The sequence below is a fragment of the Solanum tuberosum genome, unplaced genomic scaffold (genome assembly GCF_000226075.1).
Source record: "Solanum tuberosum cultivar DM 1-3 516 R44 unplaced genomic scaffold, SolTub_3.0 scf00137, whole genome shotgun sequence".
Taxonomy (NCBI): domain Eukaryota; kingdom Viridiplantae; phylum Streptophyta; class Magnoliopsida; order Solanales; family Solanaceae; genus Solanum; species Solanum tuberosum.
Window position 1 is genome coordinate 1,282,966 of NW_006239066.1, and position 27,280 is coordinate 1,310,245.

At 35.2% G+C, this 27,280-nt stretch overlaps 1 protein-coding gene across 1 annotated transcript; it reads right to left on the reverse strand.

The window, feature by feature from the left end:
- Window positions 1-6,438: 6,438 nt before the first annotated feature.
- LOC102589237 (proline iminopeptidase) lies at window positions 6,439-17,940 on the reverse strand. The gene is made up of 11 exons (XM_006352053.2): window positions 17,757-17,940; window positions 16,823-17,013; window positions 15,242-15,340; window positions 14,930-15,040; window positions 14,793-14,855; window positions 14,566-14,659; window positions 13,931-14,028; window positions 13,207-13,308; window positions 12,853-12,966; window positions 7,767-7,841; window positions 6,439-6,901 (listed from the first exon to the last, which is right to left on the reverse strand). The coding sequence occupies exons 1-11, from the start codon at window positions 17,932-17,934 to the stop codon at window positions 6,800-6,802; spliced, it is 1,227 nt and encodes a 408-aa protein (XP_006352115.1). The 5' UTR covers window positions 17,935-17,940; the 3' UTR covers window positions 6,439-6,799.
- Between the last annotated feature and the right edge of the window lie 9,340 nt (window positions 17,941-27,280).

Below are 27,280 nucleotides of genomic sequence, written 5' to 3' on the forward strand. Positions count from 1 at the left end.
ATTCTACGTACTGAGCCATTTGGCCTGCATCTTCTCATGATGCAGACACATGTATTCAGGATCATCAACAGGAGCTTTGTTGATACATCCAAGAGTTTGAGTTAGCTATGGTGAGCCTCCTTAATACCGGAGGATTTCATTTACCTTTCAGTTATATCAGTTGTTAGGATGTCGTAGGTCTTGTCCTGACTTCCATCTTTATCAGTTAGAGGCTTCATAGATAGTCAGTATAGTTGAGAAGTCTGTATCATTTATTTTATTAAATGTTTTAAAGACTAAACTTGCCTTTTTATGGTGAGTTGTATATATTTTATTATACAGAGTTTTCTTTGGACTTAAAGTTTGTATTTATGTTTTATGAAGTTTTTTTTCAGTTTTTAAGCTTTGTATGCTTGAATCAGTTTTCCGCTTGTAGTCAGCCAGGATGAGGGTTCGCTTAGGGACCAGCAATGGTCTTCGAGTGCTGGCCACGTCCAGGGTGTAGGCTCGTGTCGTGACAATCTTAGCTCGAAGGAAATAACAACCAAAGTTAGACGGCGAACAACTGGCATTGCAAGAAAATAGAAAGCCCCCGCCCGTTTGAGCTGGAAAGCATATCGGTTGTTTGAGTCACGAAAGGGCCGAATAAGGTAAGGCGGTTCGCTTGCGTTGCTCAACTTTCCCTTAGCCCGGTGCTCATGACGTGCTACAGAACATTCACCGTGCCGGGAAAAGGAGTTTAATAAAGCGGGGAGGGATTTTCTAATAACAAAAAAGCTTTTCTCCCCAACCGCGTATAAGGGGAATCGAACCCCCTCTGCTACTGGCGGGCAGATGTATAATGTACTACTTTGATCCAGCAACTTCTTAGGATATTTTTGACGTACAGAGATACATAATCATTGACCAATTTTTGTGGTCAAGAATTATTTCCTTCTTTTGCCATTTCGGTAGTTCATAATAAAACATACCATAATATTTGTAATGTACTAAAAGTACTTGACCAATGACCATTTATATCAAAAAAAAATCTTTATTTCTCTCTAACCTCCCATAAGGGTGAGTTGTGGTATTTATAAAATCATACATGAGTATGTCCTTATTTATAACTTTCAATCTTCCATCATCTCTTGACACATTCACTTTCAAGAATGGTTCACCTTTTATGATACTCATCACAAGTCATATTCTCTTCAAGGAATTGACTATAATTATATATATTATTTTTCATTAGAAGTTCATTTTGGAAATTTATCATACTCATATGACATACCTCGACATCACTTTTGAAAAGTCAAGTGTACCACCACTTTTTCCTCCTTTTATTTGATGGAGGATATATAAACTTATTAAATTATTAGGTCTCACAACAAACATGTGTCTAATGACCTTTCATACCATTTTGATGACAATAATTAGTTTCACCTTTTAAAAGGTCATTTTGAGAATTCATAATGTTCTTTCTTTTATAATTATCACAATGATGACTATTATAATTTTGTCCCTTCACGTCCATATTCATAAAATTATCTTCTCATCTTTCAGACTTTTAATGTATTGCTATCACATTCACTTTAAAGAATGGAGAATATTCAATGGGACGGACTTTTCTCAAGAGCATATTGATATGCTCAGTCATCATTATATCATCAATATATTGCATTGAGACTTTAATTCAATGTCTTATCCATATAAAGACGTGTTAGGCCAAAATACGAAAGGACTTAAACCCAAAATCTTATTATCATAATGCATCGGGACTTTAATCGATGTCTTACCCTCAATCAACAATATAATAGGCCAAACCAACATAATTTTTAGATTTAATATCAAATATCATGGATAAGAAAAGGAGAATATAATCATTTAGCATAAATAAAAAATAAAATAACTATGTAAATCAATTGAGTGAATAATTAAACTCCAAAGAGATAGTGCAAATATTTACTTTATCAATGGATTAGGAAAGACATACAATCATATTGAATTCATATATTCGTTAACTTTATATGTAATACATTTCATAACTTTACATGATAACTTAATTTTTTCAATTTTCATCATGTTACCAATAGCAATAAAAACGAAAATTAAAGACAGAGGCATAATAGATCAAAATATATTAGAATTCACACTGGAGTCCTTAAATATAACCTCGTGCAGGCTCCCGTCAATTCCTTTGAGTTTCGGTCTTGCGACTGTACTCCCCAGGCGGAGTGTTTCACGCGTTAGCTGGGCCCCTGATCCGCGTAGACCAAGGGCGAACACTCATCGTTTTACGGCATGAACTACCATGGTATCTAATCATGTTCGCTCCTCATGCTTTCACACCTCAGCGTCGGTAGGGACCCAGAGAGCTGCCTTCGCTTTGGCGTTCCTTCGTAGATCTCCGGATTTTCACCCCCTACACCCCGAAATTTCCACTCTCCTCTGTCTCACTCAAGTGAATTGGTTTCGAGAGCATTCCGCCAGTTTTTGACGGCTTTCACTTTCAACCCGATTCACCACCTACGTGCCCTCTACGCCCAGTCATTCTGAAGAACACTTCCCCCCCCCCTGTCTTACCGCGGTTGCTGGCACGGAGTTAGCCGAGGCTTCTTCCTCGATTCATGTCATGATCGCGCAGTCGACGAAAGAGCTTTACAAGCGGCATGCCCTTCTTCACTCACGCGATATTGCTGGATCGGGCTTTAGCCCATTGTCCAAGTGAATTAATTAGTTTCAAGAAAACATGAAATATAATCATTCTCATGAGTTCTACTAAAGTTCATGTGAGTTACGTTTATAATAATTATTATCGAGATTATAATTTTATATTGAGATGTGGTGCAAAAAAGTAGATACCACACATACTATCAAAGTGTATAGGTATTTAACGCACGACAAAAAAAACACAAAAGATTCATAGAATATAATTTTATTTTCAAGGTCATCGAACATGCTTCCATTTACAAAAAATTTATTCCACTGTTATAATTTACACACATAATTTATTTATTTATTTATTTTACAAAGAATAAATTTCAAGATGGATCAGAAACTCTACTAACTCCCTCACAATTACCTAACCCCTTTATTTAATTTTTAATATTTTACTAATTTCAAATATCTAACTCTACTATGAATTGAAATATCCTTCATGTAATAAACTATAACATGAAGAATAATTCACAGTATACATGTTAACTGTGATATTTCTTTCAAACTGTTAATTAAGTAACTTACAATGCAATTTATTTTAATATAAAAGTATCCAAATTGAAAGTTTGCAGTCCGTATTGTAAATAAGATATTGAAGGAAAGATAAGTAGAAAATCATCATACCTTAGCTTGTGTATAGAAAATTAGAGTCATGTTGATAACGTGTTATAAAATAAATAAAAGTAATTAACTAAACTAAATAAGAAGAAAGAAGGAGAAGAGAGAATTGTATGTTGCTCATTGATATAATGAATTGAGAGAGGGAGAACCTTGTTATTGTTTTCACTATAATATGACCATTTTATAGGCCTAGAAAATTGCTTACTTGGGCAAGAGAGAGAGTTACCGTATGTGATACTACTTGGGCACCAAATTTGGATATTTAACTTGGAAATAGGGGTGGGTCCCATTAAAGAGCCACATGGACATTTATCTTATATTTAACATATAGATGTTAATGTTATTAATAGCTTTTAATGAAGGGTTTATAATTTAAATAAATATGAAGAATTATATCTTGATATTTTAAGTAGGATAAACGTTAAAAAAAAGAGAATATATATATATATTGGTAACACCTCAGAAATTGAAAAATCGAGTTGATAAGGGAAATTTAAGATTTTGGCTCTAAGGCAGGTTCTATGAATCCTTTCTATGGACCGTAGGAAGTTCTACGGGTCATAGGAAGGGAATCGTAGAATTGGAGGTGAGTTTTTGGAATTTCAAGTTTCTGAAGTTTGATCTACAAATGGACAAGACGAGTCATGAAAATTTGAACGAGTAATAGATGGGTTCTGTAGGGGTGTTTCAGACTTAGTGAATTTTTTGAATTAAAGTTAAGGTCTACGAATAGGGTCTAAGGACTGTAGTAATTTAGACGGTCCTTAATTAGAAGGGTGACATATGAAGTTGGACAATTTTAGGCCCAAATAATTCGACCTACGGTTGACCAGTACGGTCCGTAGGTCCAAACCGTAGGATCCTTCGGTAGCTATTTCTTAAGGGTATTAGGGTATTTTCCTAAGCATTTAATGTCTCTACTATGTCATTTTGACCTTAATTCCATGTCCTATAATTACCCTTCTACTCCTAAAATTATCCCAACTCTCCCATTCACTCAAATCCCCAAATCTTATCCACATTCATCTTCTCCAGTTCTCTCTCAAGTCCAAGAAGAAGACTAGGGTTTCAAGCTTCAAGTCTCCTATCCCTCCATTGATTTTTAGCTTTGATCCTCAAGGTATGCAGGATTTCATCAATGAGTTCCAGTCACCCATTGATCTCCAAGGATTTCTCAATTCTTCAAGCTCAATTTCACCAAATTGATTAGGTTTTCATTCAATTCTTCATAGGTTCAAATTGTGTTGATTTAATTGTTTGATTTTGATCTTATTATGATTGTTTGGTCTCAATTACATGCTTTCCAATTACTTTCACATGAATTCATGGATTATTCATGATTTTTATTATGAACCTTTAAAGACATGAATTTATGAAGAAGTTATGAATCTATGAATGATGTTTTCATGAAAGTTACGCATGATTTATGAAAATGAATGTTTTATGGTCTTATCATGCTAGCTTGATATTCCCAAGGGTGAGATATTGTAACACCTCAGAAATTGGAAAGTTGAGTTGAAAAAGGGGAAGTTCAGATTTTGGCTCTAAGGCAGGTTCTATGAGTCATTTCTACGGAACGTAGGAGGTTCTATGGATCGTAGGAAGGGAGTCGTAGACTTGGAGGTGACTTTTTGAATTCATGTTTCTGAAGTTTGACCTACGAATGGATAGGTCGAGCCGTAGAAATTTGAACGAGTCGTCAATGAGTTTTGTAAGGGTGTTCTTGATTTAGTGAAATTTTTGGGTTAAAGTTGAGGTCTACAGATGGGGTCTACGGATTGTAGTAATTTAGATGGTCTGTAGAAGGATGTCGTAGGAAGTTGGCAAATTTTAGGCCCCAGTAACTCCACCTACGGTTGACCAATACAACGGTCTGTAGGTCCAAACTGTAGGGTCCTCCGACAGTTATTTCTAAAGGGTATTTGAGTCTTTTCCTATGCATTTAATTCCTATACTATGTCGTTTTGATCCTAATTCTATGTCTTATAACTATCCTTTTACTCCTAAAATTACCCCAACCCTCTCATTCACTCAAATCCCCAAATCCCATCCACATTCATCTTCTTTTCTCAAGTCTAAGAAGAACACTAGGTTTAAAGCTTCAAGTCTCCTATTCCTCCATTGCTTTTGGGATTCGATCCTCAAGGTATGTAGGATTTCACCAATGAGTTTCATTCACCCATTGAGACCCAATGGTTTCTCAATTCTCCAAGTTCAATTTCATCAAATTAATTAGGTTTTCATTCAATTCTTCATAGGTTCAAATTGTATTGATTCAATTATTTGATTTTAATCTTATTACGATTGTTTGGTCTCAATTACATGCTTTCCAATTGCTTTCACATGAACCCATGCATTATTCATGATTTTGATTATGAACCCTTAATAACATAAATTTATGAAGAAACTATGAATATATGAATGATGTTTTCATAAAAGTTATGCATGATTTATGAAAATGAATGTTTTATGATCATCAATGAAATCCTGAAAGGATTTTCTCACATGTTAAGGAATCATGATTTGGTGAAAGGTTATCTCATACATGCATGATTAATGATTTAAGGAGCTACTCTGATGTTTTAAGCTTGAATTAGTAACTTGATTGTGTTTTTCAATGTACTATGATAAGTTTATGAATATAACTATCCGTTGAGATTTTTACTTAGCACCGAGAGGATATTGAGATGGAGACTCTCCCATTTGTAGAGACCGAGTTTTTAGTAGCAATCTCCTTGTCCCTAACTACGTGTCCTTGTAGGTTTTTCTTAGAAAGACATAGCTAGTGGATTTACCTAAGCTAAAAGTTAAGGTCCTTGCCCTGAAAAATGGAAAGTAAGGACATCTCTTTTCAGTGTGGGAACAAGACACCGAATTTCACATTATAGCTCACTTGGTCTATGTCAATTAATCAAAAAAATCCCACAAAATGAACTAAGTTGTTCTTAAAGGATTTTATGAAGCTTTCAATATGATTTTAAGATGCATTGACCATGTTCATGACTTATGATTCTTCTTTAAAAGTTTTAATATGATCTAACTTGGTCATATTTAAAAGAGATTGTCCTCTTATGATCATATTTTATGCATATCCTTCATACTTACATGCTTCCGAATTTCTTTTTCGGTGCATCGAGGAGAGGAATAATAATTATACAGATAGAGAAAGGGGCTAAAGTGAGCATCAAGTGTAGCTGTTGGGGTTTAGGATATAAAGCAGCACATAAAATGAGTAGGAAGTATCAATAATGCCCCCACACATGGGATGTCACAAATGAACTCTTTCAATTAGCCTCGTCCAATAGTCGTATATAAAAGGGGAGAGAACTCGTGGCATTGTTTTTAGGCAAACTTTCTTTCTTCCACACATGTGGTGCTGCTCTTAGTTCATCTGTGAAGAGACTCAAACCTAGAATACTGGAATGCAAGGATCTACAATACTAACTCTCACAAACATCCATGCCAAAGTCTAAAGTCAATGACTAGTAGGCACTTGCACTCAAGAAACTCCTTCAAGGACATTTTTCAGTTTTTCATTAGCCGCAACAAGTTCTGCTGCTATTCCTGGTTCATTGGCCGAATGACCTGCTCCTGGGACAATCTATAATCACACAGCAGAAACTGTCAGTTGCCAATAATATGATCATGTATCCAAGGTGTAAAATCTTCTTTCTTTTATGAAAGCCTTGTTCCTTTAAAAGTTAGAAAAACCTCATTTCTTCAGCTATTATTTTTTTCAAGGTAATCTATAGTGCTAAAAGTATCATCCAAATCCCTAGAGGTTGTTAGGCCATTCAAACCAGGCCTTCCTAAAGAATAAATCCGATAACCCATAAGATTGAACTCATTCCTTAACTACATGCCTTGAGTTGGATGAGTTTTCATGTCCCACATCCAAATTTAAATCAACCTACAGGATTTTCACATGAAATTAATGTTTATTTGGTCTGATTCCCATCCCAACTCTTCATAGAAATCTCAAATCATATGGGAAAATCTACCAGTTTTATACCCGAAGGTCCTTTTGTTGTTTCATGTCTCCACTGCCAGTTTAACATAACTCTTGTACAAGCCCCTTTGATTATTATTTTTGTCTTGTAACCTGTTGGGTTAAGAAAAATAAATAAATAACCTCCTCCTCAAGTTTAGTTGTTGGCAGATCTTTTTGGAATTTTATTCATTTTTCGCTTGTTGGTCCAAATTAATTACAAGCACTAGTCCAGATACAACATATTCCTGATCAGGTATATTTATGCATACATTATGTATATTATATGTATATTTGTACCAAATATACAAAACATATACATTTGCTGGCTAATATTTTTACGGCGGCCCAGAAAGATAATACCCTATCTTTTTGTGCCTCCTGCGTCAACGGCGGAAGTCTTTGTCTCAAAGCTCCTCCCCTCCAATTATTTTGAATTAATAAATCTACCTAACTGAGGAAATCATTTTTCACTTACAATGAACTCTGCCTCTGGCCAAGCTTTATGAAGATCCCATGCTGACATCATTGGACAGCAAACATCATATCTTCCCTGAAGGTATTACAAAGATTTTCTTGTAATCAGATTATCCAAGAATACAATTTACCTCAAGTACATGCATAATATATAAGATTCACATTTAGTGCAGGATCATAAGTTGAAACATAAACGGAATATACGTCTTGGATTGACAATATATAATGACAAGAAAACAGACGAGCATAGTCACATCTGACTACTTGAAAATGCATGTTCAGTTATTAGCTTCAATACTGAGGACCGAACAGTTGTCAACTGCACTTAGTGGATGTTCTAGGTAAAAACTCACATGATAAACACATCAAGAAGCACTATGGAAATTTAATGCACTTCATTTCTTGCAACATATGATTAAGCCTTAACCTGCTCTTTACTTGTATGATCATTTAAACTGTATTAGTAGGTTATAGGGAAAATGTGGCAATGAAAAATATACTTTAAAAGAAAATAAATACTCTATTAAATATTTAAATCACAGAACTAAACTTCAGAAATCTGACATGAAATAAAACCTTCTACTTATATTTGATCCAGCAATCTCATTTCTATCATACTCTTCTCCTTCCTGTCCCTATTCATATTTGTCTTTATACCACAGAGCTACTCACCATGCTGATCCTCAATACAACTACAGAAACTCTTATTCCTTCCTCCTTCCTTCCGACCAACCCAGGGACCCATCATATTATGATGGTAATGACGTTAATGAACAATAGCAGATTTCAGTAACCAAATCATCATGATTAGATGGATGACTGATAACAAAATTCATGGTGGTGCTTTATGGTTCCAAACGGTCATGCTTGAGTAGATAAGGTTAGTGGCAGTGGATAGCAGTCATAATGGCACTTTAGATGTATCCAACAATTACAGAGGCTAAATACAAGGTATTTGATTTATGACTCATGAGCATGCATTTCACTTAAATGTTGTGCTTGTGCATATTTAATCATGTCGTACATGCCATAGTTTATTTGCTACAAGTGCACCCTCTTTTTGTTAGTAAATTCTATTTTATTGCGTCGGTTGTGAATGTGAGTATTTTTAGTTGGATTATGCCTGAGCATACATCAGATCTACTTAGTTGCTGGATCAGCAGAGGGGGGAGAAAAATCTAAGAAAAAGTGGTGGAGTATAATACCATCATGCATTTGGTGGTGTATTTGGAAAGAAAGAAATAGCAGATGCTATGATAACAAAGCTAATTCAATAGAGAAGTCAAATGGAACTGCTTGACTTACTTTTATTTTTGGTGTAAAGAGTAAGGGATAGAAGAAGCTGCACAAATTTTGGATTTTATAGGCTCTTTGTAATCTATTAGCCTTTTTGTTTTCTCTCTTGTTGGAAACCAATTTTTGGAGGTCTCCAGCATATCCTTAATGCTCATGAATACAACATTATCTTTATCAAAAAAAATACTATCGAGTACACATTATTATTGTCTCGTGTTGCACTTGCTGCACTTTTAGTGCTATGTTGACCCTTGCACCAGTGGAGCTCGGGTATGGGCTTAGGAGCATAGATTTCTGAGGAGAGCGGTAGTTTGATTGCTTTCATAGAGGCCCGGTCTTCCTTAGTTGAGCAGATCCGTGAGAACTAGTTCGATGATGAGAAGTTGTGTCTCATTCGAGACAAAGTGATGAGAGCGGAAGCCAAGGAGGCTGTCCTTGATTCTGATGGTGTCTTGAGGATCGGAGGCAGGATTTGTGTGTAACACCCCGAAAATCTCTAAGCTAAGACCCAAACAATTCTTCATAAGTGTAGTTGGAGACTTCAGGGTGAGCTACTTGGCTAGTTTCAACCACTGTGGACCCCCTATTTTGTTATTTCTATTCTATGATTTCACACTTATACTATCATGCTATCTACCTGTTGTAACACCCAGACTTTGGATATGCCTTAAATTATATACATGACGTGAGGAAGTCAAAAGACAAGAATTTACATATCCTAAGAATGGGAACTTTTCTCAAAAGAAAAAAAATTGTACTCTTGAGACTAGGTTCGAAAAATAAAAGAATTTGATAAAATATATTTTCTAAATGACTTAATTTTTATGAAGTGTTAGTGTATATCTTAATTTCATAATATATTTATAATTGATTAGTGCTTTAATCAGAGGTATTTAGATGTTTAACCATGTAGAGAACTTAATAAGAATTAGATATTTAGAAGTTTATCCATTTAGAGAATTTAATGAGAATTAATTATAAAATATATATGTATATATACACATGCCCTGCCAAGAACTTTTGTAGTTTCGCTCATCACTTAAATCTTATATCAAACTAATTAGCAAGTTTATTTTGTTGATTTATGGGCCAATCCCTTTTATTATATAAAAATGAATACAAGAATTCTTAATAGTTAACGAAAGTAAACCAACATTGAGATTTCGATGGATTCAATGATACCAAATTTAACTCTAGGTTAATATATTAGTCGCCATTAGACATTTTAGGAAAATACGAACCTTCCCAAGATTGTTGCAAGTGATAAATTTCCCCACAACCTCAAAACCGATGGCCACACTTTTCACAGAAGATATTACTTCGTCAAGTTCATCTTAAGTCTCCAAGAAAGGACTACTATCTTGACCTGGGTAGTCAAATATCAAAATCATTGTGTCAAGTTGTTGAACTTGGAGTCGGGATTAGCATTCTTGGGCTCATTTGGAACTATGGGACTACCATTAGCTCTGAAGCACTTGAGGTAAGGAAAACCTTTCTAATTTGACATTCTCTAATCTCGAATTCTCATAATCTCTTCGATTTCTTATCTACACAATTGATGCGTCTCTTATGATTTGAGCTCTATGGAACCACATTTCATGATGCAAGCACGAATCCTCAAGACAACAAGTCTCCATGCTAGGCACTCTCATTAGTGAGCCCCATTTGGTTTACAGGGCATTTTCCTTTTTTATTCCATGTATTACGTACTTTCATACCCTATGTTGGAGCCTTGTCCCAACACTTCTACTTCTTATGCATAGTTTAGAGGCCTCATAGACGTAGTCACTCATTTCATGCACATATGTTTTGGGCCTTACCTTTATGTTGCCTGACACCATACTTGTGATTTTTTGTACTTAAGAGACTTAATATTTTATTTGATAAGAAACGTACTTAAATCCATTGATGGAAATGTTTTCATATTGTTCCATGCATTGTCCTTATTCATAAATTCCACGAAGAATTGGTCTGCTCAGTCAAGTTAAGGCACCGAGTGCAGGTCCGGCCAACCAAGGGTTTGGGCGTGAGTTTGACACCTGCTATCATCTTATGTCATGTCTTCAGAATTACGAGTTGGACATTCTATGCTTTTGGGTTTGTTAGAATAGGATTGTATGTAGTGTCCTACATGGACTGTCTATAAATACGTATCAATGTAATAATGTAATTTATGTGTTTTAATAATATTTCCCGAGTCTTTGTTTCTCACATGGTAGCAGAGCATCAGTGAGAAACATCTAGGGCAGAAAGGTCAGTCAGCGTGCCTTTTTTGGGGGTGACTGTCCAGATCTAATTTGTGTCATCTTCTTCTCCATCAGTGTTGTGCGAAAACCAACACTGCCACAAATTCATCATCATCCAGAACCAAACCCCTACCAGATTACCTCACACATGCTGCCAGAAATTAGGGTTCTGACGAGCACGTAAATCCACTCGCAGGTGCATGAACACTGGTCTAATGTGTTTTCAAGCTGGATTCTTCTTCTACAATGGTCTCTAGTGATTCCGAACCCATCCATACAATTTTCTATAATTTCCAATCACTGTCTTTCCAACGACTTCAACCTCTGGTTTTTTTATTCTTGGTACTCGCTTGGTGATTCCAATCTAACCCCAGGAATTTTCAGAAGTTTCAACCAGATTTATAGATCTCATATTTATTTTTTTTATTTTCTGTTCTATTTGTACCAAATTAGAGCTCCATATCTTCTCCCCCTTCCCCTTACCAACACTATTATTATTCTATCATCATCTTATGCTTCAAGTTTATTACTATTGTTGTTTCTTTTACATTAGTAGTCTTTACTATTTTGTTGTCAATACTTCTCTTCTCTTCAATACTTTCATCGTAGCTTTTTACTCTTGTTTTTTTCAAATATGTTTTGAGAAATGCTTTTCTTGAGCCGAGTCTATCACAAATAAGTCTTCCTACCCCACAAAGATAAGGGTAAGGTCTACATGCTTACTTGTATAACTGTTTTATACTTGTTATAGCTTTACTATGTCACTATGCACTACAGTTTTCAAAGCTTGTCTCAAGGGTAAGACAGGGAAGGGTCGAAAATCTTACTGGGTCATTTTGACTCATCATTTACTACTCTGTCTCAAGGGTAAGACAGGGATTTCACTGGGTATGTTGTTGTTTATTTACTACTCTGTCTAGATACTGTTAAGGGCGACATAGTTGTTGATTGCTCGTCCAGTTCTACAGTTGAGGTGAGCCATCCCCCAGTCTGTGGAGTCGTCAGCTCCTATCTTACTTACAGTCTTTATTTGATTTCATTTTGAGTTGTGTCTCATATAGTGGCATCTCAGATTCTTAGTTGCTCCATGACTCCGAGATTTTTTGGGGTTTACATTTTCACTTGACTTTTTACTCACTTTCAGATATTTATCATGAGAACGCTTTTATACTTGATATTTAGTATTGTTTCCACGTATTGTAGCAGTTCATAGTACAGTCGGGTATGTCTAGCATTGGTAATAGCTCATTGGATACTGATCACGACTTAAGTGTCAGATTTGGGACATGCCAGAACAATGCTGGCAAACATTCATCCCTTACCATTACGTTCTTTATGTAAGTCCTCCATTATGTTCTTTCTGTAAGTCTTCAATCACATTTTCCACAAATAAACTTATCAAAAAAAAAATTGCATCCATCTTTGGGAAGAAATGTAAGTCTTTCAGATGTTTTATGTCTCCAGACAAGGCCTTCACGTATTGGGGGAATCTTGAACTTTGAGACGGCAATGCAAAGCTAAAGCAGAAACAAAAGCAGAATTTACCTGAACAATTATTGTTTTGATATGCTTTATCTTTTCAACATTATCTAGAAGGAAAGAATCTGAAGAGAAGAATCCCTTGTTGATAAAGTAGTGGTTCTCAATCCTTGCAAATGCCTGAAAAAAGCAAGATATGTTCAGGTTATATAATGAATGATAACAGCCTCTATGATGATAAATAATTGTTCACATTGAATTTCCAAAAATAGTGTAATTTCAAGTTCCCAGTAGACAAGAAATAAGGAAAACAGTAAAACTGCAGCTCTTAGATAGAGTTTTAAGAATATAGATGCAAAAGAACAATGCTTTAATGGGAAGGTCACCCGGATACTACATGCACTTCATAGATGTACTCACCAAGGAGAAATCATCATCATCTCCTCTCTTTATGTTCTCTTCATTAGGGAGAAGATGAGAGGTCATCATTTCCCATTTAGTCCATGCCCTAGCTGCTGCATACTAAAACATTCAAGAACTTGAGACAAGCAAACAAGTGGTTTAATGTATTTAATAGTATTATAGCAATATGTGGAGTTGATTTGATGTTGTGGGGGCAAGGATCAGAAACTGTCACTGACAGAGTTTGCAGACACAAACCGATGTCATATCTTCTTTGCTTCCTATCATATTAAAATCCTTTGTGCTTCCAACTTTGCTGTCATATCTTTTCATGAGTCATGATGACATCTTAAAACTCTGAAGCCACCAAATTGTGACTTCTTCATTGAAAAAAGGAGCATGGTGTATTTTGTGCAGTAGTTATAAGTACTTCAAACATTCTATCCTAAGAACAATACTTGTCTGGTGCTAACAAAGGAACAAACAGAGCTTCTACCATTGTCGAGAATTCAAGTAAAATCAAGTTATATAGAATGCACAACACCTGCATATTTTGTTAGAAAGTTTCAGGGGTTGTGTAAGGGAAACATCAAGGATATCAAAGGGAAAAGAGCAAATAATTATTTTTTTCTTTTTTTAACATTTTCTGCCCCCATAAAAAAAAAAGGAAATTTTAACATATTCAAAAATGTCAGGAACAATAAAAGAAACTAGGACATGCAATGAAACAGTAACTTCTTACCTGTGTTTCTAGGATATTTGAATTTAATCTCTTATGGTAAGCCTTGACAAAACACTTCCTTTCTTCCTCTGGAATCAGATCTCTGAATGGCTCCCAAACTGTAACAGATGACAGAAAAGGTAGTTTTAACTTTGAAAACCACATCAGCAGTCCCATTAAACAACCAACCAAGTGAAAACAGCAACTCAATGATGATCAGATCTACACACTTATCATTTTCCCAAATTTAGGTAAGCAATTAACCACTTAATAAAATGTGCTTAAACAGTATAAGCCATCTGCTTAGGTGAAAAAGTTGGTTAAAAGAAGCGCCTCAGATAATCACAACTTTGCCAGAAATTGCAAAATAGGCATATATTCTGGAGAATGCATTTCATTTGTACACTTGAAATAGTGAACTGGCTAAAACAATGGCTTCCGAGTGAGTATTGCAAAGATCCAAAAGTAGATATAAAAGTTGTTCGTCATCTTCATATGGAAAAATAAAATAGGAATGCCCGTGCTAAATTCCTTACTTTTGTATCCAGCAGCAGATGAAATAGTTTACACTTCTCAGATTCTATAACAAATCAATACAACTGTGCACTAGGTTCAGTTGGTTGGTCTCCCCGAATGCATGAAATTCAGAAGCTTACCATCAGGGTATATTGCAGCAGCTCCACCCTCATAAAACCAGTCAATTTCTTTCTTCCGCAACAAAAATATCCCTCTAAGAATGATCCCAGTAACCTTTAACAGAAAGGTCATTTAAAATCTTTAGCAATAACGTAGATTTAACATGATGTTGGGAATAGAATCTATCACTTCCTCTAACAAGTTTGAACTACAAATCTTGGAACTTAAAGAATAATTGCTAGTAGACCTTTTCAGGATGTGATATGCTGTATGCAAGAGCCAGAGTGCTTCCCCATGAGCCACCAAATACCTGCAAACTCACACCTATGAGAGGCTTATGAAGTACCATCGACCTAGCAGTCACAGAAGGAGAGCGATTTGCACCTGCCATTCCGGAATCTTTAAGTGCTCTCTTAATTTTTCAATATCCCCAACGAGATCCCATGTTGTGTTCTCCTCCAAGCAAGCATGAGGCTTACTTTTACCCGCACCTCTCTGGAAGATACCATTGTTTTCATTTGAAAAAGTACATCAACATACCTAGTGTAGTCAGGGGAGCATGAGGAGGGTAGAGTGTACGCAGACCTTACCCCTACCTCAGAGGTAGAGGTAGAGAGGCTGTTACCGATAGACTCTCAGCTCACATTTGAAAAAGCACAAAGTGCATGAATTAGCACTTTAGTTAATAATATCAACCTGATCAAATAGAATAATTCGATAGAAGACAGGATCAAAGAACCTCCTGTTATTGGGTGAAGTCCCACCTCCAGGGCCTCCATGGAAAAACACTACAGGCTGCAAATATGGAACATATCTTCAAAATGACTTTACATCAAACATCTTTGCTAAAAATAACAAATTTCACCCTATTTTGCATCATGTGAAAGCATCAGAGAGTAGAGGGGCGGGCCCATTATCCACCGAGTTTAGAAGGCTATGATTGGTCCAAAGGACGGGTCACAGACGAATTTCTCGGTTATCAAAAAAAAAAAAAAACAAGAAAAACATATAACCTACATTGGAATAGGCTTATATCACTGACCCGAAAAAATAAACAATGTTCTCTACCAAAAATAGAAACAGATTAATCATATGTAGAGCTATAAGCAAATGTAGTCATGATATGCTAGTCTCCTGAGCCTCTTATCTTCTCCTAGTGAGGAGGACTGGGGCTCCTCTGAGAAAATGGACACGTGTATGAGTAGAAATCTGATACCAGTGTTATTAAAAGTTATTACTCTTTGCTTGAAACGGTCAATTGATGTGAAGCGAGGGGTTATCGTTTCATGGGAAAATTCATGTGCTTCAGAGAAGTGTGCGCTTGAAATAATGACGTGTGAAGTGATCACAATGAGAAGCGGTCAATCTTTTGAATCTCAACTTCAAGGAGTTGAAATAATATCGGCATTATTGTACATTGGAGGCTAAAATTAGAAACTTCCATTGAAGAGAAGCAAATGAAAGGCTTCATAAGAATTCTCGTAGAATCGAGAATGAAGTTCTTTGATTTTGATAGTTTCTGCAATTACATGGATTGTATTTACTTACACTAATACATCGATGTCTTCTGCTACTAAAAAACTACATTGATATATGTTTGATACTTCTTTATTTTCTATAAGTCGTGCGCTTCGGCTCAAAGGAGTGTGCACTGCACTACTCGCTTTCCACGTCAAGTTCTTCTAATCTTGATACTTCTCTGTGTTTTTTGCCTTTAAAATCATTATCTGATGCTGCATTTGCAAATTTACAATTAGACTTTATTAATTTACTCTGAGACTTGTATAAACATCCCACTTCCCCTTTTGGAACTTAGTTTGTGGACGAATGATAAGTTCACAAATGTTGGCTTCCAGATGTTTTTTTGCGTGGGGAGCAAACAAAGACAATCAACCACCTTTTCTTGCATTGCAAAATTGACAGAGCAACTATGGAGAATGTTCATGAAGGGGATCAAGTGGGTAAAACCTGGGAGCAAAGGAGTCCTAAGCAGCTGGAACAGGGATGGCAATGCAACAGAGAAGGAGGAGAGATGGAAGATTGTCCCAGCATATATATGGTGGACAATTTGGACAGGAAGGAACAAGAGGTGTTTTGAGGATGCACAGAACAACTTGCAGAAGATCAAAATGAATTGCTTAGCACTTTTTTACTTTTGGTGTAAACATGATGTACTAGCTCAAATAGAAGACATCTTTGATGTACTTGACTGTTTATAGGCAATGGAAAGATTATGTTGTGCCATCTTAATACAAGAAAAAATAGAAAAAAACTCACACGGCCATTAGGATTTCCTGACTGCTCCCAGTATATAGTATGAAGGTCCGAAACTTTCAAAAACCCAGTACAATATGGCTCTATAGAGGGGTATAGATCCTTTTTTAATTCAGGAAATTCCTTCTTCAAATCCATTTGTTCCACGCTCTCACAATCAAGATTCTCAGCACGTAAGAATAACTTCTTCCTCCCTGTAAAGTTAATACTATTCATGAAACAACTGATCCATCTAAGTTGATACTCAATTAAGCAAAATCCAAAGGCAAACAAATAGAATGAAACATATCAAATGCTTATTTTATCATTCTCCAGTTGTTTCACATTTTAAATGGGGGGACAAATAAAATGAAAAAGGCTTTCTTTGAAATCCATTTGAGCAAATTCCAGAGTGGGCACACATGGAACAAGAAGTATGATAAATCATATTTCTGTATTTTCACATTTCAGTCACTCAATTGTCGTCTTTAGGCAACAAGAACAAGCCCAGATTTTACATTAATATCCTATTTCTGCAAAAACCCTTGCATAAACATTTTTGGAGGGTCCATCAAGCAGAAAAATAGAATATTTACCTACAACAAAAGGAAGGTAAAACCCATCTATTCATTATCCTGTAGTCAATTCCTTACTAGTCATCTAAAAGGGGAAAAAAGGCTTTACCATCAAAATTATATTTATTGGCACATAGATATTGATTTTGAAAAGTTGATGAAGCAGAAAAATAGAATTTTCACCTATAATTAAAAGTATTGCTAATACACATGTAACCATTTTCCATCAGTTTCACATATCACTCCTTTAAGTTTCCATCTAAAGGTCAGACACACACACAAAAAAAAAAAGACCGTACTTTGGCGTATGAAGCAGAGAAATAGATCATTTACCTAGTTTGACACACATATATAGAGAGAGAGACAGAAAGAAAGAGAGAAACCTGAGATGGGGATGAGCAAAGGCGAGAAGATGGAAGCAGGAAGCCTTGGGGATAGTGAAAGTGAAGTCGAGGCCGGCAAATGAGCAAAATTGCAGCAAGGAAATAACGAGGGAGTCCCTATAGCAGCTGCTGCTACCTTCATGGGTAATTTCATCAATTCAAATGGGCAGGGTAACATCAATTATGATTTCTTTAAAACACAAAATGACAAAAATGGTATCTTATGTTAAAGCCAACTAAAATATTCAAATGTACCATTTTATACAAAGTTACAAGTAATTGATTTTTATAGTAATTTTTATTTTTATTTTGTCTTCCACCCGGTATCCGGACACCACATTGGATTTTCCGAGATATCTGGTTAAGGGTGAAGCACTCCCACCAGTGCACCACAACCCATGTTGGTGTAAATGAAGTAAGGTGATTTTTATAGTAATTGATTATACTTTTTATAATATCTGAAATTATTATATTTATATTTGAATTTGATTTTTTTTTACTTTGACAGCATATCATTTTTTTTTCATGTTTTACCTTAATATTAATTACTTATTTCTCAAATTATTTTTCAAATCTAGAATTATATATCAATTAATATAAAATGATAATAATATACTTATACTAATCATTAATTTAGCCGTGCTTTTTTTAGTAATTAATTTAAAGATATAGTTTAATAAAAATTAAATGTTCAATAAGAAAATAAAATTAAATTTGAAGAACATGTCAAAGTACTTTTTTTGTTACAATTAAACGAAGCATGCAAAGCATTGCTAAAGCTAAAAATACATGTACTGTCATGCCATATGGCAACAATAGACGAGCATTTGACAGATTTTAAGTCTGTGACACGACACATGTAAATATAAATATCACACAACTCAATCTAAGGCAGAAGGATAAAATAGGAAAGATGAAAATATAGTTATAAAAAAATTACAGTAAGAAAATTTAATTTCTTCTTCCGATCTTCAGTTGATGCTCGGAAGAGATTGATTGGAGTGGGTAATTAGTCCAATACTAGCTATATAGGTTTGATGTTTGTAACTTGCTTGAAAATAGAGGTTATAGGTCGAATTTATTCACCCTATTTCTGCATTGAAAGAGAGAATAGAGTAAGGTATTGGGTTGTTGAGATTGGCAATTAGATGAGACCGAAAGGAGATTCTATGCATAGATGCTTTGAGATTGAATGATGATTAGCGTCAATGAAGATGACTTAGTCTATTCATAAATGTTCATCACTATAGAGCAGCATAGTTACCCCTATATGACATCGATTTCCAATCCTCGCACCCCTAGATTGCTTGTTTATTCTTGAATTCTTCGAAATCTTAGTTTAATTGTGATAATTGATAACCAATTTTTTTTATTAAATTGGTGGAACTATCCACCCACTTGTTCTTGCTATTACAAATGAGCAATTTTACAATCCAAATTTCTTCTAGCCTCAAAGGGTATGAAATGCATGTGGTGTAGACGAACATCCCAAATCTAGCCTCAAAAGGCATGAAATGTATGTGGTGTAATCGAACGCCCTGATCCTAGCCTCAAAAGGCACGAAATTCAATGCATATGCACCATGTGTATGTATGTAGGTGAACAATACAAACGTCACATCACAACAACAATCCAAACCCAACAGTTCATATATAACAATAGGCAAAAGGCATAAATTCCCCCCGACCACTTGTACCCAAAAGTCATTTACACACTTTAACTAATGGGGCGACCTATTACACACCTTAAGTACATAAAAGTATATTTATTTCCCCCTTCCGTCACCCAACCCAGGACATTATGCCTAGAGTGAGAGCCACTCGCCTCCTAGTGAAGCCACATAATAAAAGACCCCAATCCGATTCATTTGACCCAAAACCGTTTCTTTTCACCCAAACCCAATTCTTTTCACCCAAATCCATTTTATTTTACCCTAGTCCATTTATTTCACCCACCCGTTTCCTTTCTCTAAGAACACCAAAACCTAATTAAAAAAATTCGTCTGTAAATCCTAATTTTAGCTAAAGATTTCTTCGATTTTGTAGTGTTTTTGAAGCATCCTTGTAGTTTTAACCATCTAATCAAGTTTTCACTGTCATATTTGAAGAACATTGGTGTGTTGTCGATCGAGGCGTTCATCGTTTGGTGGAAGCAAATTGGTGGTTACTAGAGTTTGGTGGGTACTCCGGCGAGTTTTACGGTGCTAGTGGGAGCAACAATGGAAGATCTACCATGAATAACAACTCAGAAAGGCCTTATTCTTCACTGCTATCGGGTATTTTTCCTGACCTGGTTACACAGATCGCTCATCAAGGGAGACCTAATTTGATGGGTAAGCGATCTCTTGCGGAGTTTCAACAACAACAACAATTGCAGTTTCTACAACTTCAACAGTAGCAGAAACAACAACAGCAGCAGAAACAACAACAGCAGTAACAGATGATGCTACTTCAACAACAACAACAGCAGCAACAGATGATGCTACTTCAACAACAACAACAACAGCAGCAGTAGCAACGACTTGGATTTTATCTTCCGTAACGTAAAACCCAGAAGTTATCAGCAGTCTTCTCCAATGTCTCCTCTTTCCCCTGTAGATTTTTCTGTTGCCGATGTTGCTGCTTCTTCAATTTCATCTGAATTTTCTTCGAATTCAAATGTCTCTACGATGATGAACACGCGCCACGCTCTACCTGTTCTGCAGCAATTCATGTCACAGCCTGCTAATATTGGTGGGTTTTTATCTCCAGGTATTCAGAATTATTCTACAAGGGTTTCATCTCTAAATCCGGTTCAAAATAGAGCATCCATTGAAGTACATGAATTGTTGTCTCAGGAATCGGATAAAAAGATGATGAATTGTCTTCAAAAGCTTGAGAAACAGCTCTTAGACGACAACGATGAAGAAGAGGAAGGCAATACAGTTTCAGTCACCAACAACGAGTGGTCGGAGACATAGTACTTCACAAATCCATGTTTGCATAGTACTTCCATGTATGCAGAACATAGTACTTCACAAATCCATGTTTGCATCACACTTCTTCCAATTAATGATCTTCCTCTTGCAAACAGAGCCTAGTCAAGCTTATTCACGCTATTGTAGCACCTTAATAAGAATTACCGCGAATCAAACAACTAAAAATTCAAAATACGAAATAGATAGAAACAAATCAAAATGAAAAAAAGAGGAATGAATCAAAATGGAAAAGAGATGAATGAATCAAAATGGAAAAGAGATGAATGAATAATAATGAAAAAGAGTTTGATTCAAAAGAAGGAATTTTGAACTATGTTTGAATTTAGGGTTATTGGATTCAGATTTTTGGGTGAAAATTTAGGGTTCTTGTTCATTAGGGTCGGGTGGGTGGGTTATATGAAGAGAATGGGAATATAATTGTTGGGGTTGAGTTTTTTTAATTTAAAAAATAAATAAAAATGACTTTATTAGCGTGTTGACGCGCTCAACTATGTGGAGCAAAACGTGCCCTGGGTTGGGTGACGGAAGGGGAAAATAAATATACGTTTATGTACTTAAGGTGTGTAATAGGTCACCCCATTAGTTAAAGTGTGTAAATGACTTTTGGGTACAAGTTTAGGGGGTAATTTATGCCTTTTGCCTATAACAATAATCATTTAGCACACAAGTCCAGTTTGGACCGACGAAGCCACCATAATATCTAAAAACTTACAAAGAAAACCACTACTCCCAACAGTTCATATAACACAATAACCATCTAGTACACAAGTTTTGTTTGGGTCGTAGAGGACACCATGATATATATTATGTTTAACCATTTGGGTAATCATTCACTAGTTAGACATTAGCACCAACTCATAAACTGCTAACATTTACTTAAACCAATATCATGCTAAGTAAAGTTATTTTAAGAAACTAATGAAGTGTGTTAACTTTTAAAAATTATTTATCTAATAAGCATAGATTCACTCAATGTTGGAGTTTTAATGTACATTGATGAGTGGTAGATTTGCACTCATTTAAGGTCAATTTAGCTCAATAATTAGTGTCTTCAATGCCTAATTTTGTCCTATTATGATAAAATGTTGATGATTTGCAGTTATGAAGGTAAATGGACAAGGTAAGGATTTATGTTTGAAAGAATGGCCAAAAATGCAAACTATACATTGTTGATCGCCTAACAAGAAAGGCGGATCACTTAATGACGCCCAAAATGACAGTGCATAACACTTGTGTCTATCGAACCAGGTCAACGAACTTCATTAGAGAAGGTGATGCACCGAATAAGAAAGGCGGCCTTACTGAACAGTTTCATACCTCTATTCTCTGCAAATTTGTCCGGCAGTTGAACTCATAATTCCTTTGAACAAGTTGCTGGACGGATTGTTGGACATGTTGTTGGACAAGTTTTCTACTCACTTATACAATATAGTTATTTTTCTATTTCCCATGAATCCACAAACTAATCTTCTGGATAATTTAAAAATATTATGAAGACATTAAGGGATAACACAAGTTGAACCATAAGTTGCTTCAATGTTCCCAGGTAATGTTTTAGGTGCTTGGTGATCTAGGTTCTTCTCAGCGTGATGCCTCCTTATGTGCTTTTAATACCTTAAATGCACCTGGAAACACCCAAACAATAGACTCATTATGTATTTTTCTATTAATAATGTTTAATTATCAAATTTGTTAGACTCTATTATATGAATCCTTTGTGTCCATTATGATTTGTCTAGGAGGGTGTGCCCAGAAATATGTGTAACGCTTTGCTTTCTTATTTATATATGAAATGCTCTATTTTCTCTTCATAGTTACACTTACTAGTAGTTTAAGGGGCATGTATTTGTTACTAGATTACATTTTGGTATGTGGTATGTGAAGGGATTAGGAAGGTTGCTAAAATTATGGAGAATTCATTACTAAATGTGGAGTGGAATTTTGAAGGTATTCACCATTTGATAGCAGGCTACTCACTATTCAGTACTTTCTGGTCTTGGATACTTTGAATTTCTACTTCTGGCTAGGTACTATAATAAGTTCACCATTAAGATAGCCATAACGAGAATTGTTAATTTTTCAGATGCTAAACTTGTTATATGGTAATTCTAACTTTGCTAGTATGTGTTTTGGGCACTTGTTTTTAATCAATATCATGAGTTGTGCTTCCCTTAGAGTTTCTCTATTTTCTTGTGTTTGGAAATATATTTTTTTCATTGGTGCAATTTCTTCTTCTGCACTAGTTCGCGGGATGTGTTCACGCTAAAGAACTTATGACATATTCACGTTTTTATAAGCATGAATAGAATAAGAAAGAGAGTACCATATATGAACTTTTTGTATCTTTTTAATAATAAAAGAAGAGTCTTTCAAATGATTAAATACTTATTTTATGTTTAAAGATCTCACTATATTCTATTTTTGTTATTGGAGAAAATGCACAAACTATGCAATCAGGGGAGTGAGGACCTTGTACAAAGTCTAAGACTGTAGTAATGGTTCTAAACTACTTTAATAACTATGTTTTCATTTTGTTTCAGCTCCCTTGTTTGAGTTACTGTTTTTCTTTTTTGTATTGAAGGAATTTAAGATGAGCTAAAGGATATATATATCTATATCAGGTATACTATTTTTTTCATAAAAGTAAGTTACATGCATCTTATGCTATTGTCATCAGATATTTGTTTATTTTTAAACTTTTGTTGTCATTCATATATGGCGACTTCAGTTGTGATGATTTACTCGATTGAGATTATTGAATCAGAAGGATTTACTTGAATCGATAGCTTCACATAATAAGTGCATTAGTTATTTGAACAATGAGAAATTTACAATGTCCTTGCAATGTTAGAAATGCACAGGTAACGAAGAGACTCCAATGTCCTATGTTCTAGGTCATTCTTTTTTGACCTTTGATTGGTTGTTGTTATATAAATTATATTATGGTCATAGCATTTGATCTCAACGTATTTTGTTAAAAGATATTCATATTGTAGTTGATTGATTGAAAGAATTGATGTGTTCTTTCATAGAATTGGGGATCTATTATTTAGTTAATGAACAAAAGAACTACTGAAGAAGTTGCAACAAGAAAATTAGGGGGAGTGTTCAATAGAGAATAATAAATCTTATGTTTTATATGTATAGTTGAATGGCTAAATCAATGTTAGACTTCAAATGAAAGAAACATTAGTTGATCATTTTTTTTATAGATCATCATGTAGTCTCTAAAGAACTTTATGCTAAACTTTTTACAACACGTCTAAGTTCACTCTTTTCCTATTTCTCCAGGTCATTTCGAGGTAAGAAAATCATTTATAATGAAGGATGGTCTTTTGGAGATGTTGGTTTTGAAGACTTTATACATCAAGTTAATTATCATCGTGCTAAAACTTTTAGGCAGAACAATATAATACAGTTATGGATGTAAGGCTTGGGGTTGTAAAAATGTAATTACCCTCCAAGTCATTTATGTGTTTATGTCTTCTTTATGTCGTTTAGAGTGTTCATGTAGCAACTACGAGTCATTTATGACTTGCTAGCACTAATTGTTCGGTCGCTTGGTTGTTCGTTTGGGCTTTATTCCCGTTTTCCTGTTTTGAAGCTATTGAAACTTGAAAATTTGATTTCAATCATAACCTCAGGTAAACAACCTCAGATGGGAATTCTGACGGCTGCATCAGCTCCGGAGCGGCCAAATTAGTCTAGTAGCATTATTGGCACGAGTCCCGAAGCTTTCAGTATGACTTTGGAGTCATTTGGCACTTTAGCCTTTGAATTTTGACTTAAGTTTGACTTTGGTCAACATTCTTGGTAAATGCGCTCGGATGGGAATTCCGTCAGCGCGGTTAGTTCTGGAATGCCGAGTTTGGTATAGAACGACCCTTCGTGCGCTTCCCGGGGCATCCGGTCTTATTCTGAGGCCTTGTACGGTAGGCGTTGTCGCACTCCAATTGGTTGGTTTGAGTCTACGGAGCCTAGGCCACGTGGTACAGACTTGTTTTAGGAGGCCTTAGTTCACGTGAGGTTAATTCAGGATAGGCTCAAGACAGCTCAGAGTACACATCAGAGTTATGCGGATCGCAGGCGTCGACCATTGAGATTTGTCGTTGGTGACCAGGTATTCCTTCGAGTATCGCCCATGAAGGGCGTGATGAGATTTGGGAGGCGAGGCAAGCTTAGCCCCAGGTACATTGGGCCTTTTGAGATTTTTAGGACAGTTGGTGATGTGGCCTATGAGTTAGCTTTACCCCAACATTCTCAGTTGTTCACCCATTTTTCCATGTTTCGATGTTGCACCGGTATGTTCAAATGAGTCTCATGTGCTCTAGTATGATGATGTTGAGTTGGATGATTGCCTGACCTATACTGAGGAGCCAGTTGCTATATTGGCCAGAGATGTGAGACAGTTGGGTCTAGAGCCATTCATGTGGTGAAGGTCCGTTGGAGGCATCGTCCAGTCGAGGAGGCTACTTGGGAGACTGAGTGGGAGATGCGGGAGCAGTTCCCCAGCTTATTTGAGCCCTCAATTACTTATTGATTCTTACTTTTGCGGACGAAAGTCCTTTTAGTAGTGGATGTTGTAATGACCCTCCAGGTCATTTCTATGTTTATCTATTCTTTCCGTCGTTTAGAGCGTTCCTGTAGTGACCACAAGTCATTTATGACTTGCTGGCACTGAATGTTCGATCGCCTGATTGTTCGTTTGGGTTTTATGACCGTTTTCCTGATTTAGAGCTTTTGAAACTTGAAAAATTGATTTCAGTCATAACCTCAGTTAAACGACCTCATATGGGAATTCTGACAGTCCCAACTTTTAATTGTGTAATTGCATGTTGAATTGTGTGAATCTGGGTGGGCTACTAGTATTTCTTCTCTTCTTCTTAGAAACCATGTTGTAGGGTTGATTTTGGGGTTGTTTCGGGGTTAGTACCATGTTGTCAAAGGGGTCAGGGTCGTCTTAACCACTAGGCCACTAAAGTCGTCGCTTAGGGCCCCATATTTTTTTAAAAAAGTTCTTATATATACTCAAAAATTTTTATATATATACTTGTAAAAAAAAATTTTAAAAAAAGGTGCAAGAAGTGAAAAAAAAAGTGCAAGAATTAAAAAAAAAAGGAAAAGGTAAAAGTACGTTAGTTATTACTTTTTAATTAAGGAATGGAACAATTTTTGGGAATACTAAACATGTGCAAGAATAAAAAATAAAAAGAAAAGGTAAAGTGACGTTAGTTTTAATTAGGGTCTAGGGAATGGAACAATTTTTGGGAATAATTTCCTAGCTTCCTTATTATCTCCCAAGACTTTAACCATATATTATTATATACCTTAATACTCATCTTTTTTATTCTCTATTTTATTATTTTTATTCTCAATATTGAACTTTCCCCTACAAAATCTTTTGATTTACTGTTGCTTAATGCTTACAAGTTACAAGTTATAAAAGAACAAAATTTGTGTTTGGGTGTCTTCTTCAGATTTCAAGAAGTGCAACAAGCAATCATTATATTGAAGATGTCAAGAAACACACCACTATTTCGATATTGTTATATCAATTTATCAAATCAGTGAGTCAGGTTTTATTATTCTAACTTTATTTTATAGTTTTTCTTTAAAATTGTTATTGTTGATATTCTTAGTTCATAAGCATATATATTCTTGTTTTAGTTATTATTACAATTTATTCAATTTAAATATGTCAACTAGAAAATATGATTTCGATTTTACAAAAAGAGAGAAAAAGAGAAAACTTGAAGAATTAAATAAATCCCAAAAAGGAGTCGTTGATAGATTTATAACAAACAATAAAAATTCTGAATCAAAAGATATTGGAGGATGTTCTTCAAATGAACAAGTCACTAATCGAATTGAGTTAGATGATAATAACATCCAAGAAGAAAATCTAGAAGAAGTTGGTTGTGAAAAATGTGACATAGTTCCCAATAATCAAGAACTCCTAAGTAATTTAAATAGTTGCATCCCTAAAAATATATATGACCCAAGTCAATGGAATAATATAGATACAAAATTGAGAGACCTATTAGTAGAAAAGGGACCAATTAGAATGTCTGATATAAATTTTCCAAAGGATAAACACTGAAGACATTTTTCTACAACACACTATATTCAAAAATTGGCAAACGGAGAAAAACATGAAAGAAAATGGTTAATTTACTCTAAGGATTTGGATAAATTTTTTTGATTTTGTTGTAAATTATTTAGCATAACTTCTATTGTTTGTAACAATAAACTAGCTAGTGAAGGTAGTAATGATTGGAGAAATCTTAGTGCTAAACTCAAAGCTCATGAAGTAACGAAGGAACATATTATTAATATAAGCTCGTGGATTGATTTAGAAACGAGATTGCATAAAAACAAAACAATTGATAAAGATGTGCAGGAACAAATTAATAGAGATAGAGTACACTGGAAAAATGTGTTGTCAAGAATTATTGTTGTGATCAAAACTCTTGAAAAAAATAATTTGGCATTTAGGGGAACAAATGAAAGGATCTATCAAGAAAGTAATGGTAATTTTTTAAGCCTA